General features: G+C 41.7%; 1 protein-coding gene across 1 annotated transcript; it reads left to right on the top strand.

The window, feature by feature from the left end:
- The first annotated feature begins 1774 nt into the window (after window positions 1-1774).
- Window positions 1775-6557, top strand: LOC139444990 (A disintegrin and metalloproteinase with thrombospondin motifs 5-like). The gene is made up of 5 exons (XM_071226030.1): window positions 1775-1932; window positions 3099-3222; window positions 3953-4081; window positions 4659-4710; window positions 6292-6557. Exons 1-5 carry the CDS (start codon window positions 1775-1777, stop codon window positions 6555-6557), a joined length of 729 nt encoding a protein of 242 aa, XP_071082131.1.
- The last annotated feature ends 8207 nt before the right edge of the window (window positions 6558-14764 follow it).

Genomic DNA, 14764 nt, shown 5'->3' with positions numbered 1-14764 from the left:
ACTGAAAGCAATGTCCATTGTATGATTTCAATTATATCATTAGCATGTGTCCTGAATCACTATCAAATGGGGGCGGTCGGGTAGCCTAGTGGTTAAAGCGTTCGCTCGTCACGCCGAAGACCCGGGTTCGATTCCCGTCATGGATACAATGTGTGAAGCCCATTTCTGGTGTCTCCCGCCGTGATATTGCTCGAATATTGCTAAAAGCAGCGTAAAACCATACTCACTCACTCACAGAAGTCACTAGAAATAGGCTTCACACATTGTACCCATGTCTGGAATCGAACCCGGGTCTTCGGCGTGTCGAACGTAGGCTATTACCACTAAGCTACCCCACCGCCCACTATGATAAAATGGACGCTATACATTAATCGCTTAACACAAAGGATGGTCATAGTAAGGATGCTACGTCCTCAGTGAATCGTCTTCATCTGTAAGCAAATAATATAAAAAATATAGACATATAGGCTGAAACTTTACATGTGTCCATCACGTTTATTTCAGGTATTGCCTTCATTGGTACAGTGTGTGGATCGTTTGATGTTTCCCTTATTGAGAATCAATTCATCAGCTGGGAAGGGAAAATTGCAGCACACGAGCTTGGCCATAGGTATCAATTGTTAACTTCAAATACCATCATCGTTTTGTTATATAAACGACGCAAAGCTACACTGGCAAATCTTTATGTTTTAATTCACACACTATTTTGCTTCGTACTGAAATATCTTTATGATGCTTTGTCGACTTCAACTCTTATTTTACAGACATGTTTATCATGTATATCTGTATTTATAAGCCTGGAGAAAGGTAAGAGAAAGCTACTGGTAACACATTCAATGATTCCGATCGAATATATCCATAGGTAACGTATTCGCGGAACATTAATGCGGAAGGCACCCTATCCTAATTTTGTCATGCGTACGTCGACATTTAAAAGAAGAGAATTATGGGAAATCGTGGGAACATCCTGGTACTGATTTGCCCTGCTAAGAACCCTGACATTGGGCTGTCCCTGTCATATGGATCCGGAGCACTCCATTGCGGCTCTGCATGGGATGAGGATGGCCCGGCTCCCAAAGACTAACACCAAGGCCCTCACACAGAGCATGTCAGGCACTTGTCCTGGGTCAAGAGGGACACAATTGTATTTCAAAGTCAAACCCGAGGTCGCCTCCTTGATGATGATGTTACCAAGCTGTTAGAGTTGTGACGATTAATGTGAGACCCGTGAAGATCCGGGGTAGAATAAGTCTTCAGCAACCCATGCTTGCCGTAAAAGGCGACTATGCTTGTCGTAACAGGCGACTTACGGGATCGGGTGGTCAGGCTCGCTGACTTGGTTGATGCATGTCATCGTATCCCAATTGCGTGGATCGATGTTCATGATGTCAATCACTGGATGGTCTGGTCCAGACTCGATTATTTACAAACCGCCGTCATATAGCTGGAATATTACTGAGTGCGGCAAACAAACAAACAAAACGTGAGAACGGAGTGTTTACTAGGCCACAACAAAACTGTCAAAACCAGGATTCCACATGTAATACTTACAGATGTAGATAGTCAAATTACCACAAACTCGGAACACAAGAACCAATCTCGCATTATTATGTAGTGGAATATTGCTGAGTGCGGCGTTACACAACCAACCATGCAACCAACCAACCAACCATTTATGTTCCATTGAAATCATGAGATCCTTTACTTGTTTAATATCTGCGAGATGAAATCTGTGCCAAACGGATCTGAATCTTGTTTTATTATTTATTGTAGCATGGGCTCTGGCCATGATGGGGAGATCGGGTGTCAAGATAACGACTTCTTTGTGATGGCTGCATTTGTCGTGTTGCCAAACCAAATTCCGGGTACTTTGCTGGATAACTTGTTCCGATTTTCAACATGCAGTATTGCGAAGTTTGACAGCTTCTTGAGGTAGGCCTAATTTCTTACAACATTCTATTTCTCCTTTCTGATCGCATGACTTTGCATATCAAAGTGTTGTTTGTTTTCTTCCCGTAATGATCAAGATGATATAAATTCCATTGCCGATTGTGAGGATTTGCCAGTGTTCCAAACTGCCCTCGGTGATAATGAATTCAACCAAGAAACAGTCGACATCCTTTACTCTACAATATTGAAAAAGGAAATCTCTGAAAGTATTAATCATTTTAAAATCATTAAGGCGTCTGGGACTGACAACTGCATCGCCGATGGTTTTCAAACATTCATTTTAACATATTAATTTCCTACATATAATATATACTTAACGTCTTGTTATGTGTCCCGATATGGCAGGATACGCTCACCCTTTCGAGGACACCCCGTGTCATCACTACTTGATAGAGAGTCATAAGCACCGGGTGTCATCACTATTTGATAGGGAGTCATAAGCACCTGGTGTCATCACTATTTGATAGGGAGACATACGCACCTGGTGTCATCACTATTTGATAGGGAGTCATAAGCACCTGGTGTCATCACTATTTAATAGGGAGTCATAAGCACCTGTTTTCATCACTATTTGATAGGGAGTCATAAGCACCTGGTGTCATCACTATTTGATAGGGAGTCATAAGCACCTGGTACCATCACTATTTGATAGGGAGTCATAAGCACCTGGTGTCATCACTATTTGATAGGGAGTCATAAGCACCTGGTGTCATCACTATTTGATAGGGAGTCATAAGCACCTGGTGTCATCACTATTTGATAGGGAGTCATAAGCACCTGGTGTCATCACTATTTGATAGGGAGACATAAGCACCTGGTGTCATCACTATTTGATAGGGAGTCATAAGCACCTGGTGTCATCACTATTTGATAGGGAGACATAAGCACCTGGTGTCATCACTATTTGATAGGGAGACATAAGCACCTGGTATCATCACTATTTGATAGGGAGACATAAGCAGATGCTCAGGAAATTTTAGGAATCCAATGGATTGATGAGGTTTGTCACTTTTAGGGACCCGAAATGGAGAATTTGGTATTTGGGCATGTTTGAGTTACTGACAACAATCTTTAGTGCTGTTTTGTGCTTACTCGTAATCATACCAGTTTTGTCATGATACACAAAGAGACATTACGACTCATTTCAGGTCTGCTGCCTGTACGCGGCACAGTTCCAGTCTTCCCGCCTTCCACCTGGGAGGTTCTGGACAGCTCTTTGATGCTGATCAACAGTGTCGGTTGTTCTTGGGTCCAGCGTCAAGGTTTTGCAGGGTATATGAGAGTTTTGTGGTGGTTAAAGGCGCCTTCGTGTTGCCGCCTCGGATGTAGATCTTGTTAATAAATATTGAACAATTATCTTGGTGTGGCAGGATTTGTAGCAAGGAAGATACGATTACGTGTATACCCAACGCATCCGTGACGTATACCGACCACATTTTTCGAGTATGAACATGATGAATTTTGAAATATGCAACCGAAGTAGCATTGGAATGTGGCGCTAGTTGCTTCAGACTTTCACTTTCAGAGAGAGAGAGAGAGAGAGAGAGAGAGAGAGAGAGAGAAGATTGAGTTACTATGATAGACAAGGATAGACATGAAAAAGTAGGTAGGTAGGTAAGTAGGTAGGTAGGTAGGTAGGTAGGTAGGTAGGTAGGTAGGTAGGTAGGTAGGTAGGTAGGTAGGTCAATTCTGCGAGATTCATTCATGGATTGTAAAGATATGATGCTGATGCTGATAAATCAGAAAGGAAAGAAACGTGTATGCTTCCAAGTCTGCAAACTCGATTGTTAAAACAGAATACAAAGAAACCTTATTATAACCTGCAACAGGATGCCTTCACGTTAACCGTTTTCATGTATACATCGCTACCTTTGTGCCTCAGCATTGTACTCGAAGTTTATCAGGCATGTGTCTTACATACGTCCTTGTGTAGGTTTACTACTAGATCGTTGGGTAACATGTTATAATAAATGTAATACATGTGATTTGTTTTGTTTTTCAGGAAGCAACATCGCAACGTGTGGATTGTTTTGAGAGCATGTGCTCCTCACTCTTATGTCTGAATCCTGCAAGTCCAACGCAGTGCCGGGAGTTCCTTCCTTTCGACGAAACCTCCTGTGGTAATGGAAAGGTGACATGTTCTTATAACATAATCTGACATGTTGCTTGCGTGTGTTGATGGTGTTGCGTCCCCATAATGTCAAGTCTCTTTCTTTGTTTAACGCCGCTCTCAGCAATAGTCCAGCTATATGACACTGGTCTATAGATATTCGAGTCTGGAACGGACAATCCAGTGATGGACATCATGAGCATCGATTCACGTCATTGGGATACGATAACATGAATCAACCAAGTCAGCGAGCCTGACCACCCGATCCCGTTAGTCGCTTCCTACGACAAGCATAGTCACCTTTTACGGCAAGCATGGGTTGTCGAAGACCTATTCTAACCCGGATCTTCACGGGTCCATTATGTCAAGTTTCGATATTCAACATAACTACACTCACGGAACGGTTGTTGAAGCAGGCTAAGAAGCTTTGTGAGCAATCTACCCGACTTGAATATTCAATTTATCCTACTGTGGCTATCTCCAAGATACAATCCGAAAAGAAGGACGTTCAACAATTTAAGCTTCTAATTAGATAGCCGTGAATTCCATGAAATATCAAAACCAATACCGTTCAAGTTTATTCTTGTTTTTCTTACAGTTTTGTGAAGCGGGAAGATGTGTGTCGCACACGAGGGCACTTGCGACTGTTGGTGAGACTTGGTGTTAGCTAGCACGGAGCAGCCACCGTTGTTAAACTAAATGCTGGCGAATTTGGACAAGCAGTATGATACTTGTTGGCGTGTCATTCACACGAAAAAGACACCACATGTTTTGTTTGTTTGTTATTTAACGCCGCACTCAACAATATTCCAACTATATGACGGCGCTCTGTAAATAATCGAGGCTTGACCAGACAATCTAGTGATGAATATCATTAGCATCTATCCACGCAATCGGAACACGATGACATGCATCAACCAAGTTAGCGAGTCTGACCACCCGATCCCGTTAGTCGCCTTCTACGACAAGCATAGTCGCCTGTTACGGCAAGTATGGGTTGCTGAAGACCTATTCCGACAAGGATCTTCATGTGTCAGACACCCAGTGATTTCCTCCTATACATGATAATGATTGCAAAACAAGCCATAAAGAGTATATATGTTGATTTTGATAATGGACATTTCATGCGGTAAACTGCCCAAAGTTAACTGAGTCAATGAATGACTGATCTATTTGTAATAACGATCATCATCGAAAGCGACACGATTTGGGACGATGAAAACATTTGAAATGAATAGCGATTCGCTGAATCGTTCATAAAATACCCTTCAGTTACTTATTGCTTATTCTTTAACAGTGCGAAGGCAGAAACCGAATCAAAACGAACGTACAGTAAATGCGATAACATTACAGATCACAAGAAGAATATAAGATTGCCGGCACGACTTGGTGACCTGGTTGGTTGCGTGTCTACATATAGCATTTCCAGTATAACCACAAACATTACAACAGCAACACGGCGCAATGCTGCTGCAAACTGGTACCGTCACAACCGTCCTATCACGGAGACCCAATAGTCTAAGGTGCTCTCGGGGCGTGCCATGGCTCACTGGTCGTGTGTTCGAATCTCACATTAGTCCTGGTTATGATCATAGGTTTGTCAGTCTCATACCCGTGTCAAGGTCACGGCTATGACCTCCATCACATCGGCCTCTCCTCCCACACTTAGCTGACACGGCGTGATACAACTGAAATACTGGCCAAAACAGCGTAAAACCCCACTCACTCACTCACTCACTCACTCACTCACTCACTCACTCACTCACTCACTCACTCACTCACTCACTCACTCACTCACTCACTCACTCACTCACTCACTCACTGATGCAAAATGGTATCAGGGCACGTATCCAACTTCAATGGCAACAATTGTCTGACACCTGATCCCAGCCAAAGGACCGGACCAAGGTTCTTAGCAACCAACAGCCCTGTCCACTCAACGCAATCAAAGTAAAGTGACGATATCCAAATATATTGAGTGAGTGAGTGAGTATGGATTTACGCCGCTTTTAGCAATATTCCAACAACACCACGGCGGGGACACCAGAAATGGGCTTCACACATTGTACCCAGGTCGGGAATCGAACCCGGGTCATCGGCGTGACGAGCGAACGCTTTAACCACTAGGCTACCCGACCGCCCCCAAAATATATTGTGTGATTTCAAACTATGTAAGAGAGATAATAATTGTTTCGTACAATTGTTAATTAGATTATTTCCCTTGTCAACAGACGGATGCCCCCAAGGAGATGACTCAAGTACGTCATGTGAAGCCTCTTTATGCCCCACCTACAACGCTGGCACAAAGAACATTCTGTGTTGTCAGACCTGTAATGAACCAAATATTTTCCTACTTAATACAACTACCATCCACGACAACACTTACTACGTCAACCACCACCATCACAATCACAACTGCCACAACTACAGCTTCAATAACCACCACGTTCACCACTACGACATGCCATGCTGTGACAAGACGGAAAAGCACAGGTGAAGGCCAAATATACTTTTATGACAACTACAACTCCCGATATACACCAAGGTGTGTCCCAGTGCATGAGACGCTTTGGACGATGACAACTTACGCACAATGTAAAAGATATGTATAAGTCATCTAAATATTGAACTTCTCTCTTTACCGAGTTGAACTGGCACCAATGGCGTATTCCACCAACGAACTTATCCTCGTTCTTTAACATAATAGTTCAGGGCAAAATTATACTAGATATATATATATAGCATCCTACTGAAAATAGGACTGCCTAAATTGACGTTCGGACGGAAATGACGTCATGCGCTTAGAACCCTCGTGGATGAGTACAGGCAAGTTGAGCTGAGAAGGGGTGTGAATGAAATAGGATGAATGTTTGATTACACATATGCTCTGGATTGTTGATAGAGTGAGTGTTAGTGAGTGAGTATGGTTTTATACTGCTTCTACCAATAGTCTATCACGGCGAGGGACACCAGGAATGGGCTTCACACATTGTACCCATGTTGGGAATCGAACCCGGGTTCTTCGGCGTGACGAGCGAGCACGAGGCTACCCGACTGCCCCCGTTATTAGAGACAAGCCGACATATCTTGAACTATCACTTGAAAATAAATCTGGAGTTTTCCTTCATGGCGGTCTGTCCTCTCATCCACAACATATCGGCGTCTGAATCCTCCCCACACGAGGCTGGCAGTCATGGCGGAAAAATGGAAATAATAAGTGGGCTTGAAAATTTGTCTTAATTTTTTTGCTCTATGAAATCATCTGTTGTTTTAAAAATGTTTGATATTAGTTTGATAATTGTCATGTACCATTACATCATTGTTGTCCAGAGACTTGTATTCACGGAACAGTGTAAAAGTTACGATACTTGGATAGAGCTTGTGATAACCTGGCATCATTGATAGTGATTCGTGGATCAACGAGTTTACCTGTCATCAAAGCGTTGGTGAACACCGGTACAGTTGATGTGAGAGCAGCCTCCATCAGTTGTGCACACAGTGTTATCACTCAGTGAGGAAAAAAGAAGACTTACCAACAGAAAGACTGGGGTGACGACGAAAACACAAAGGTTTACAATGTAGACACACTTAATGGATAACGACTTCTTTAATACTGTAAAGGCGACGTTTCGGTATGGATCCTTATACCGTTGTTAAGCAAGACTGAATGAGGAACATTGTACAAAATATATATAGCAGGTGGGGGATTAACAATAGAGGATTAACAGTAACAACAATTGTAGGTGTCTGGTGTTGATGGGGTTGATAATTCACCAACGGAGGATTGAACAGTTTAATGACAATTGGTCGTCGTTTCCCATTCGTTGCCTCCTCGTCAACATCTGAACGCTTGATACCTGGTGAACATAGTACTGACAATAGCTAAGTACTTCAACAATATGAAACGCTACAGCTGTCAATTACAGTGGAAATAACTGATGCAAAACGCGCCTCCTGTCGATATGAACAACAGCGTGCTTTCTGAACAAATACAGATCCATTTAAAAAGCAAGACGTACACGTACTTTACTTCTTAATAGCACAGTTTTTTTATTTCTATTGTGGTTTTGTGCTGCAATTCATTGTTCTTGATTGTACACGTGAGTCGAAGCTGATCCTGGGTTCGAATCCCTGAATTCGCCTTGATTATGACCCTTGGCTTGTTGTCAGGACACCAGCGTGGATTTAGCATCGCTTTTGACCTTCCTGTAACATGCTGACACGCCGTAATATACTATGAACTAAAATACAGTTGTGGTACAAATAAGTGAGTGAGGGATTTGGTTTACACGCCGCTTTGAGAAATATTCCAGTTAACTCACGGATGGTCAGCTTAACGTAGGAGATGTGCCCTATGTGATGCAGCTTATCAAAGCTTCCTGGCAAGTCTGCATACTGAAAAACAATTGTAGCAAAAACTGAGAACCTCACTGTTGTCCCACCAAACCCAACTCAGGGTCCACGTATGCTCAAGCTACCATAACACCAGCTGACAACCAGATATTCCAGCGCACCTATGACAAAAAATGTTGTTTGTAACATTATCAACATGTTACACTATTTTTGCAGTGAAACTAATGTATTTTCCACACAAACATAGAGCCATTAGTTCAGGATCATCAATTAATCAACATGAATTTGTCATATATTTATTTAATTAGAGAGATCACATGCGCTTTTAACTCCAGATGTGACAGAAAATGAAAGAGCAGCTCCAGGGGGAAACTAGTGCAGACTATGTATCTGTATTACTGCTCGACTGCATTATGCTTACTGAAAAGCAACAGATACATGTTGAAAGAACGGAGTTGCTTTTGATCAAGCATTAAATTTTTCGTATCTTTTTCCATATCTGACTGTTTTCGTTGAGCTTTGGTCTGGTAACCAGGCGCGACAGACAACTCACGAGTAGATCTTGTTTTCAGTAATGTATAACACGTGACAGATTACAACGCTGACAACCATGCGACCGCCATAAACACCAAATAGTGTTTCTGTGGACGTTAAATTGTATTGCAACATTACGTTGACTCGATCCTTTGATGCTTCAAGCATACCAATGGCTCGCAGACGCTCATTTTCGGACAGGCGTGGCATTTCGTAATGTTGAATAATGTTCTTTTTCTGAATGGTTGTTGTCAGCACGATGCTAAACCATGCATATGGAATCCCGTTAACGAACATGTTTTTATACCCATTCTTGGGTAGTGAAATGCATGGGGCTTGCATAAAAGTCAACGTTTGCATGGAATGCATGCTTTTCTGTAGCAGTTGCGTTTTTGTGACTTGATTCCATACATGTACTACAATATTGAAAACCAAACTTTACTTGTTTGAAAAATACACTAAAATATTGGTGCCACAGGAACTTTTGTTGTTGAGTTTATTAAACGACGCCAAGAAACATCACTTTCTTGTAACCGAGGTAACGCCACCATTTCACCAATTGTCGGATTAACTTTGTAAAGACAAAGGCAGCAGATGCCAAACCAAATGGTAAAACTAAACACTTGAAATACCTCCTCGATCCGCGCAATTGGGATACGATGACATGCATCAACCATGTTTGACCACCCGATCCCGATATTGCCAAGTAGCCTTGATCTGCAGCCAAAGGGTGGTGGGAATAGTTATATCTAAAATAGACAAGCTTAACATGAGGACATTGTCGATAACAGGGTCGTAACAGGGTGGGGTCAGATGAATAGGCCAGCTGACGAAGCATGCGGGTCAACAGGCGTGATAAATATCTCTTAGAATATTACTTTTCCGTTTCTAAAATGTAATAATGAGTATATAGGTAATTAAGGTATACACACATCAAAGTTATATTCTTACCACGGTGTCACTGGTGACTGTGGAGATGTCGGTGTCCGGTGACACAACAGGTGATGCGGGTCTTCTCTTGTTTCCGCTTCATGATTATTTTTACGATTTCTTGATGTGTCAAGGGAACTTCTTCGGAATCAGACAATATATGGGATGCCATGTCGTCTCACCCTATACTGGTACTTGATATCTATTGCGTTAAGATTAGACAGGGACCCAGTTAAATTGACACCAATTACGTCCGTATATAAAGGGGGATAACTCAGGCCTGTTTAGCTCGGAAAACAAAGACCTACTAACGGCATAACATTTTCACACTTATTGTGAGCTTAATATTTTCACTGTGAGAGAAATAGTATATATTTTCAAACATTGATATTAACTTTTTCTCAAATTGCGTTTGGTGTCAAATAAGAATGAGTGTGATTTGTGCGTGTACAGTTCCCGTATAAACAATAAACAAGTTTCAATATTCAAAGCTCGTTCAAGATTTAGGTGTAAATAAGACAGGAAGAGTTACAATCGTATTTACAGGTGTAAAACAGTGTAGTTGAGTACAGTACGAGTGTATATGTGTTGGATGTAACACAAATAGCTTGAGTACAGATGGTATTTAACTGATATACATGCCCGAGTTACGAGTGGTCGAAAATAAAAAAATTTAAACTAGATTTACTGCTAATGAAAACATTTCAACGACTTTGATTAAATCTACGTTCTCTTGGTTGATGGTACGTTAGTATTATTATAATAATAATGATGTCCGATATTTAGCGATGTCAATTTTAAGGCTTGTTTTAGCTCAGCCATCTTTCGTAAATGTCAGATGTCAGTCCCCCTGACGTTTTTCTTCCTTAATGAAAGAGCTGAAATATATACTGAACCAAATTAAAATCTTCACAATCCTAAAATTTAACATTTTGACCAGTTATTATTGTGAGCCCTTATTGTGTATTTAAACAGTAATGACCTCGTATTGTCTTCAGATAATAGGTGAATGAATGAATGACTTCGTAAGGGGGCCACCGGCCCATTATACATTGTTCATTAATCGGTATCCATTGTAACGATGGAGCGCCAGATGATAACAGAGTATATAAAACTACCAATGGTAAAAAAATAGAGCAGATCATACTAAAAAGATCATTTCTTGTCCACAGGGGTTTACCCCAACCGATTACTTTATATGAAATTGTTTACAGTGCATAAATAAACAATGAAGTTTTGGAACGTATCAGTACTTATTTACAAAAGAGTTTATCACAGTAGATAAGTACATACATTCTGTTTACAGTGCATATATGAACAATAAAGTTTGAAAAGTAGAGCAGAAAAGTAAATCCTACAAGAAGCATCGGTTCTTGTTTACAAAGCGTCTATTTCACCCGACCACTGGGGACTGAATTATTGGAAGCCATTATTAAATATGTAGTGAGTATCAACCCAAATACATGTGGTTTCCTCTTATTACATGTTCATATTAATCATTGGTTACGAACTTTTCCCTTTTCTTAAATGCAAGAAAAATGAATTTTCCTATGCTGTTGAACACTGTGGTGTTAGAAGATACAAGTAAACTATGAAGCTTTTGCTCTGTAGGACAGCGTTGAAAATAACTAGGAATAAGTGACTTAAATCCGAATAGAAGTTACATTCAAGACAAAAATGAAACTCTGTTTCTACGGTGGGATTAACACAAAAAGGACATGTGAATGATAATAGGTGAATGCAGGTGAATCGATCAAAACATGTGAACAGCACTACAGTGGCAAAAGTGTTTTTTCACATGCAACTGGTCACCATACTACTGCACGTGTTTTCAGCCATACTTGTTAGCAGTCATTAACTAAAAAAAGAAAAACACAAGAAATCAAAAGTCTGAACGGCCATTTGTCATGCCAGGCCTTTCAAATGTGCAACGTGAACGTGCTATCGGCATGTTGCAGACGGGAACGTCCGTAGCTGAAGTCGCAAGGATGATGGGTTGTAGTTGACGGACTGTTAATGATTTACAGACGCGTCTACAGCAAACGGGTACCACCGCTGATCGCCTTCGGCCAGGTCGACCACGTGTGACGTCACATGCAGAGGATCATCAGATTGTCTTACGTCACCTCCGTAACCGATTTTTGACGGCTACATCAACCAGAAATGAACTGTTTAGGGGTAGACTGAGTGCGCAAACTGTTCGAAACCCCCTGAGAACTGCTCACCTTCACGCACGACGGCCATACTGCGGGCCGATTCTGACTCAATTACACAGACGTCAACGTCAATTGTAGGCACAACGACACTTACGATGGACTCAGAGGAATTGGAATCAAGTCGTCTTCAGTGATGAATCCCGATATAATCTTCGATTTGTTGATGGTAGGGCGAGGGTGTGGAGGCGCCGTCATGAACGTTACGACCAGTGTTGTGTACAGGACGTTGACAGATTTCGAGGCGGAAGTGTCATGTTGTGGGGTGCTTTCTGTGGCAATGCACGTTCCAGGCTTCTTGTCATCCGTGGCAATCTCAACGCTGCTGCTTACTGAGACCAGGTACTGGTACCAGAACTTCTGCCTTTTAAGGCAGCACATGGACCTGGTTTGATCTTCCAACACGACAATGCCAGACCCCAAACAGCAATTTTGACAAGGAATTTCCTTCAGAATGCGGAAGTCAACGTCATGGACTGGCCGTCAAGGTCTCCCGACCTCAATCCCATCGAACACGTCTGGGATGCTCTTGGCAGAAGTCTGCGCACTCTCCAGAACCAACCACAGAATTTGCAAGATCTAGGCACCATTTTGCAGCAACAATGGCGTTGTCTTCCTAATCATGTGGTCACAAGCATCACAAGGTCCATGCGGAGGCGTTGTGTGGCAGTTGTCAACGCACATGGTGGCCATACAAGCTACTGAACTTGTGTGGCATCATATTCTCGTGCTTGGGACTTACGATTTAAACTGTTGATGTTATTACCGAATACCGTAGGTGATGGAACAAGTTATGGTTACCACCGTTAATTAAAATCCTTCTTTGGACATTAATGATTAAAAATTCTACAATGAATTTGGAATTTACTCGATTCTGATTGGTCAATCAGAGGCTATTAAATTACAATAAACCCCCTCTGATTGAAACAGCTGGTTTGACGACCGCATCAACGCGGAAGCTAATATTCATAGAATAGTACAATAACTATTTTCAGTCATTGTCGGTAGGCATATTTAGATAATTATATCTACAATTACAGGTTACAAAATGCACAGATGCGGTTACTACAGTATTCAAAGGATGTGTGACAAAACATTTCATGCAGAAAACACGTTAGAAATCTACAAAAAAGATGTATTTACGTTTTGGAGACAACAGAAAGCTTGGAATTTTGGCGCTTTTCTGTATACGACTGTGACGTCATATCTTTTGCGCCACAATGAGCGATATGACATCATAATGGTGACGTGCGATGTAGAGCGAAAACCTTGCAAAGCTTGCCTTGTTTTCTTTAGGGATGCCCACCCCATGTTAGCTTACCAAGTTGACGTGCTTATATGCTTTCAATGCCTGTCATATGTTCGAGTGAAGTATTACGGTGTCAAAAACCTGCTTGAGTATATACAGCGCCATATTTCGTTCGGTGATTCCGTAATTCAAATCGATAACCCACTCAAAACACTGGATTCATCCCATGCCGCTTCACTCAGTATATTTGCTAACACCAAAGAGTTCGCGTTTTATTTAGTCATAGTAGTATGGAGATAAACATACTGTGTTTTCAATGTAGAGCTAGGTTACCTGTATATTTAACCCCGCTAAATTTAACATTTGAAACCTCACGCTGCGCGTTCGGTTCCGAATTCCAAATGTAGAAATAAGAACGTTGACACACTTGTCCTACAATGCATACGTTTTTGAAACTGCGGCACTGAGCGGTATGCGAAGCCAGCTGACGGTCAGGCACCATGACGGTTAACGCACTAGTTATTGAAGTGGCTTGTCTCTTTATTTGTCAGTGTGCAAGCTGGTGTACATTAAATTCATAACCCCAAGCAATGTCTGACGAAGCCCAATTAAAAGATACATGTATTTAATAAAATCTATCATTTGGTGCACATTCCAAACTCAGCAAGTTTTAACTATATTCTGCCCTAGCAACTGATATGTATGATTGTGGTTTGTAATATATGCTTAAATTGATGCGCATGGTATACAGTAAGTGCAAAATGTAATACTAGTAATGTAATGGTATGTTTATCCAAAATCCCAAACTATCAAAAGGCACCAGTTCATCATTAGACCTATCTATGTGCCAGGTTTGGTTAAGATATCTCTCATGGTTTTCGTGTTTTTCTCCGGAAACGAAATGTGACAGATGGACGGACGGACCCCCGAATTAATACACCCTTGATAATATGACCCGTAAAGATCCGGGGTAGAATAGGTCATCAGCAACCCATGTTTGCAGTAACAGGAGACTACGCTTATCGTAAAAGGCGATTAACTGGTCCGGGTGGTCAGACTCGCTGACTTAGTTGATGCATGTCATCGGTCCCAATTGCGTGGATCGATATATTGCCAAAAAGAAATAACTCGGGATTAAATTGATCGAAGTACCCATATCCTGACGTACATTCGGATTGGCTTGCGCCTTCGAGTTGGGGACGAGCCTTGTTACAGATTACGGAAACATGCGAGTGGTGAGGAATGTTGGTGAGTTCTCCGCACTTAAAACACGTGCCGCTCCAAAGTCTCGGGCCAAAAAGACGTCCTTGAAAGAGTTTGGCTGGATAAGCCCCATCCCGAAACGTAGCCTCGCTGTTAGTCTTGCAAACTTGTTTTGGGCATGTCTTGATGATTTGACTTCTTTTTTGTCCAGTTTCTTGATAG

This window comes from Haliotis cracherodii, unplaced genomic scaffold (assembly GCF_022045235.1).
Source record: "Haliotis cracherodii isolate W230 unplaced genomic scaffold, xgHalCrac1.p SCAF_10, whole genome shotgun sequence".
NCBI lineage: Eukaryota > Metazoa > Mollusca > Gastropoda > Lepetellida > Haliotidae > Haliotis > Haliotis cracherodii.
This window is presented reverse-complemented; position numbering and strand designations above follow the sequence as displayed.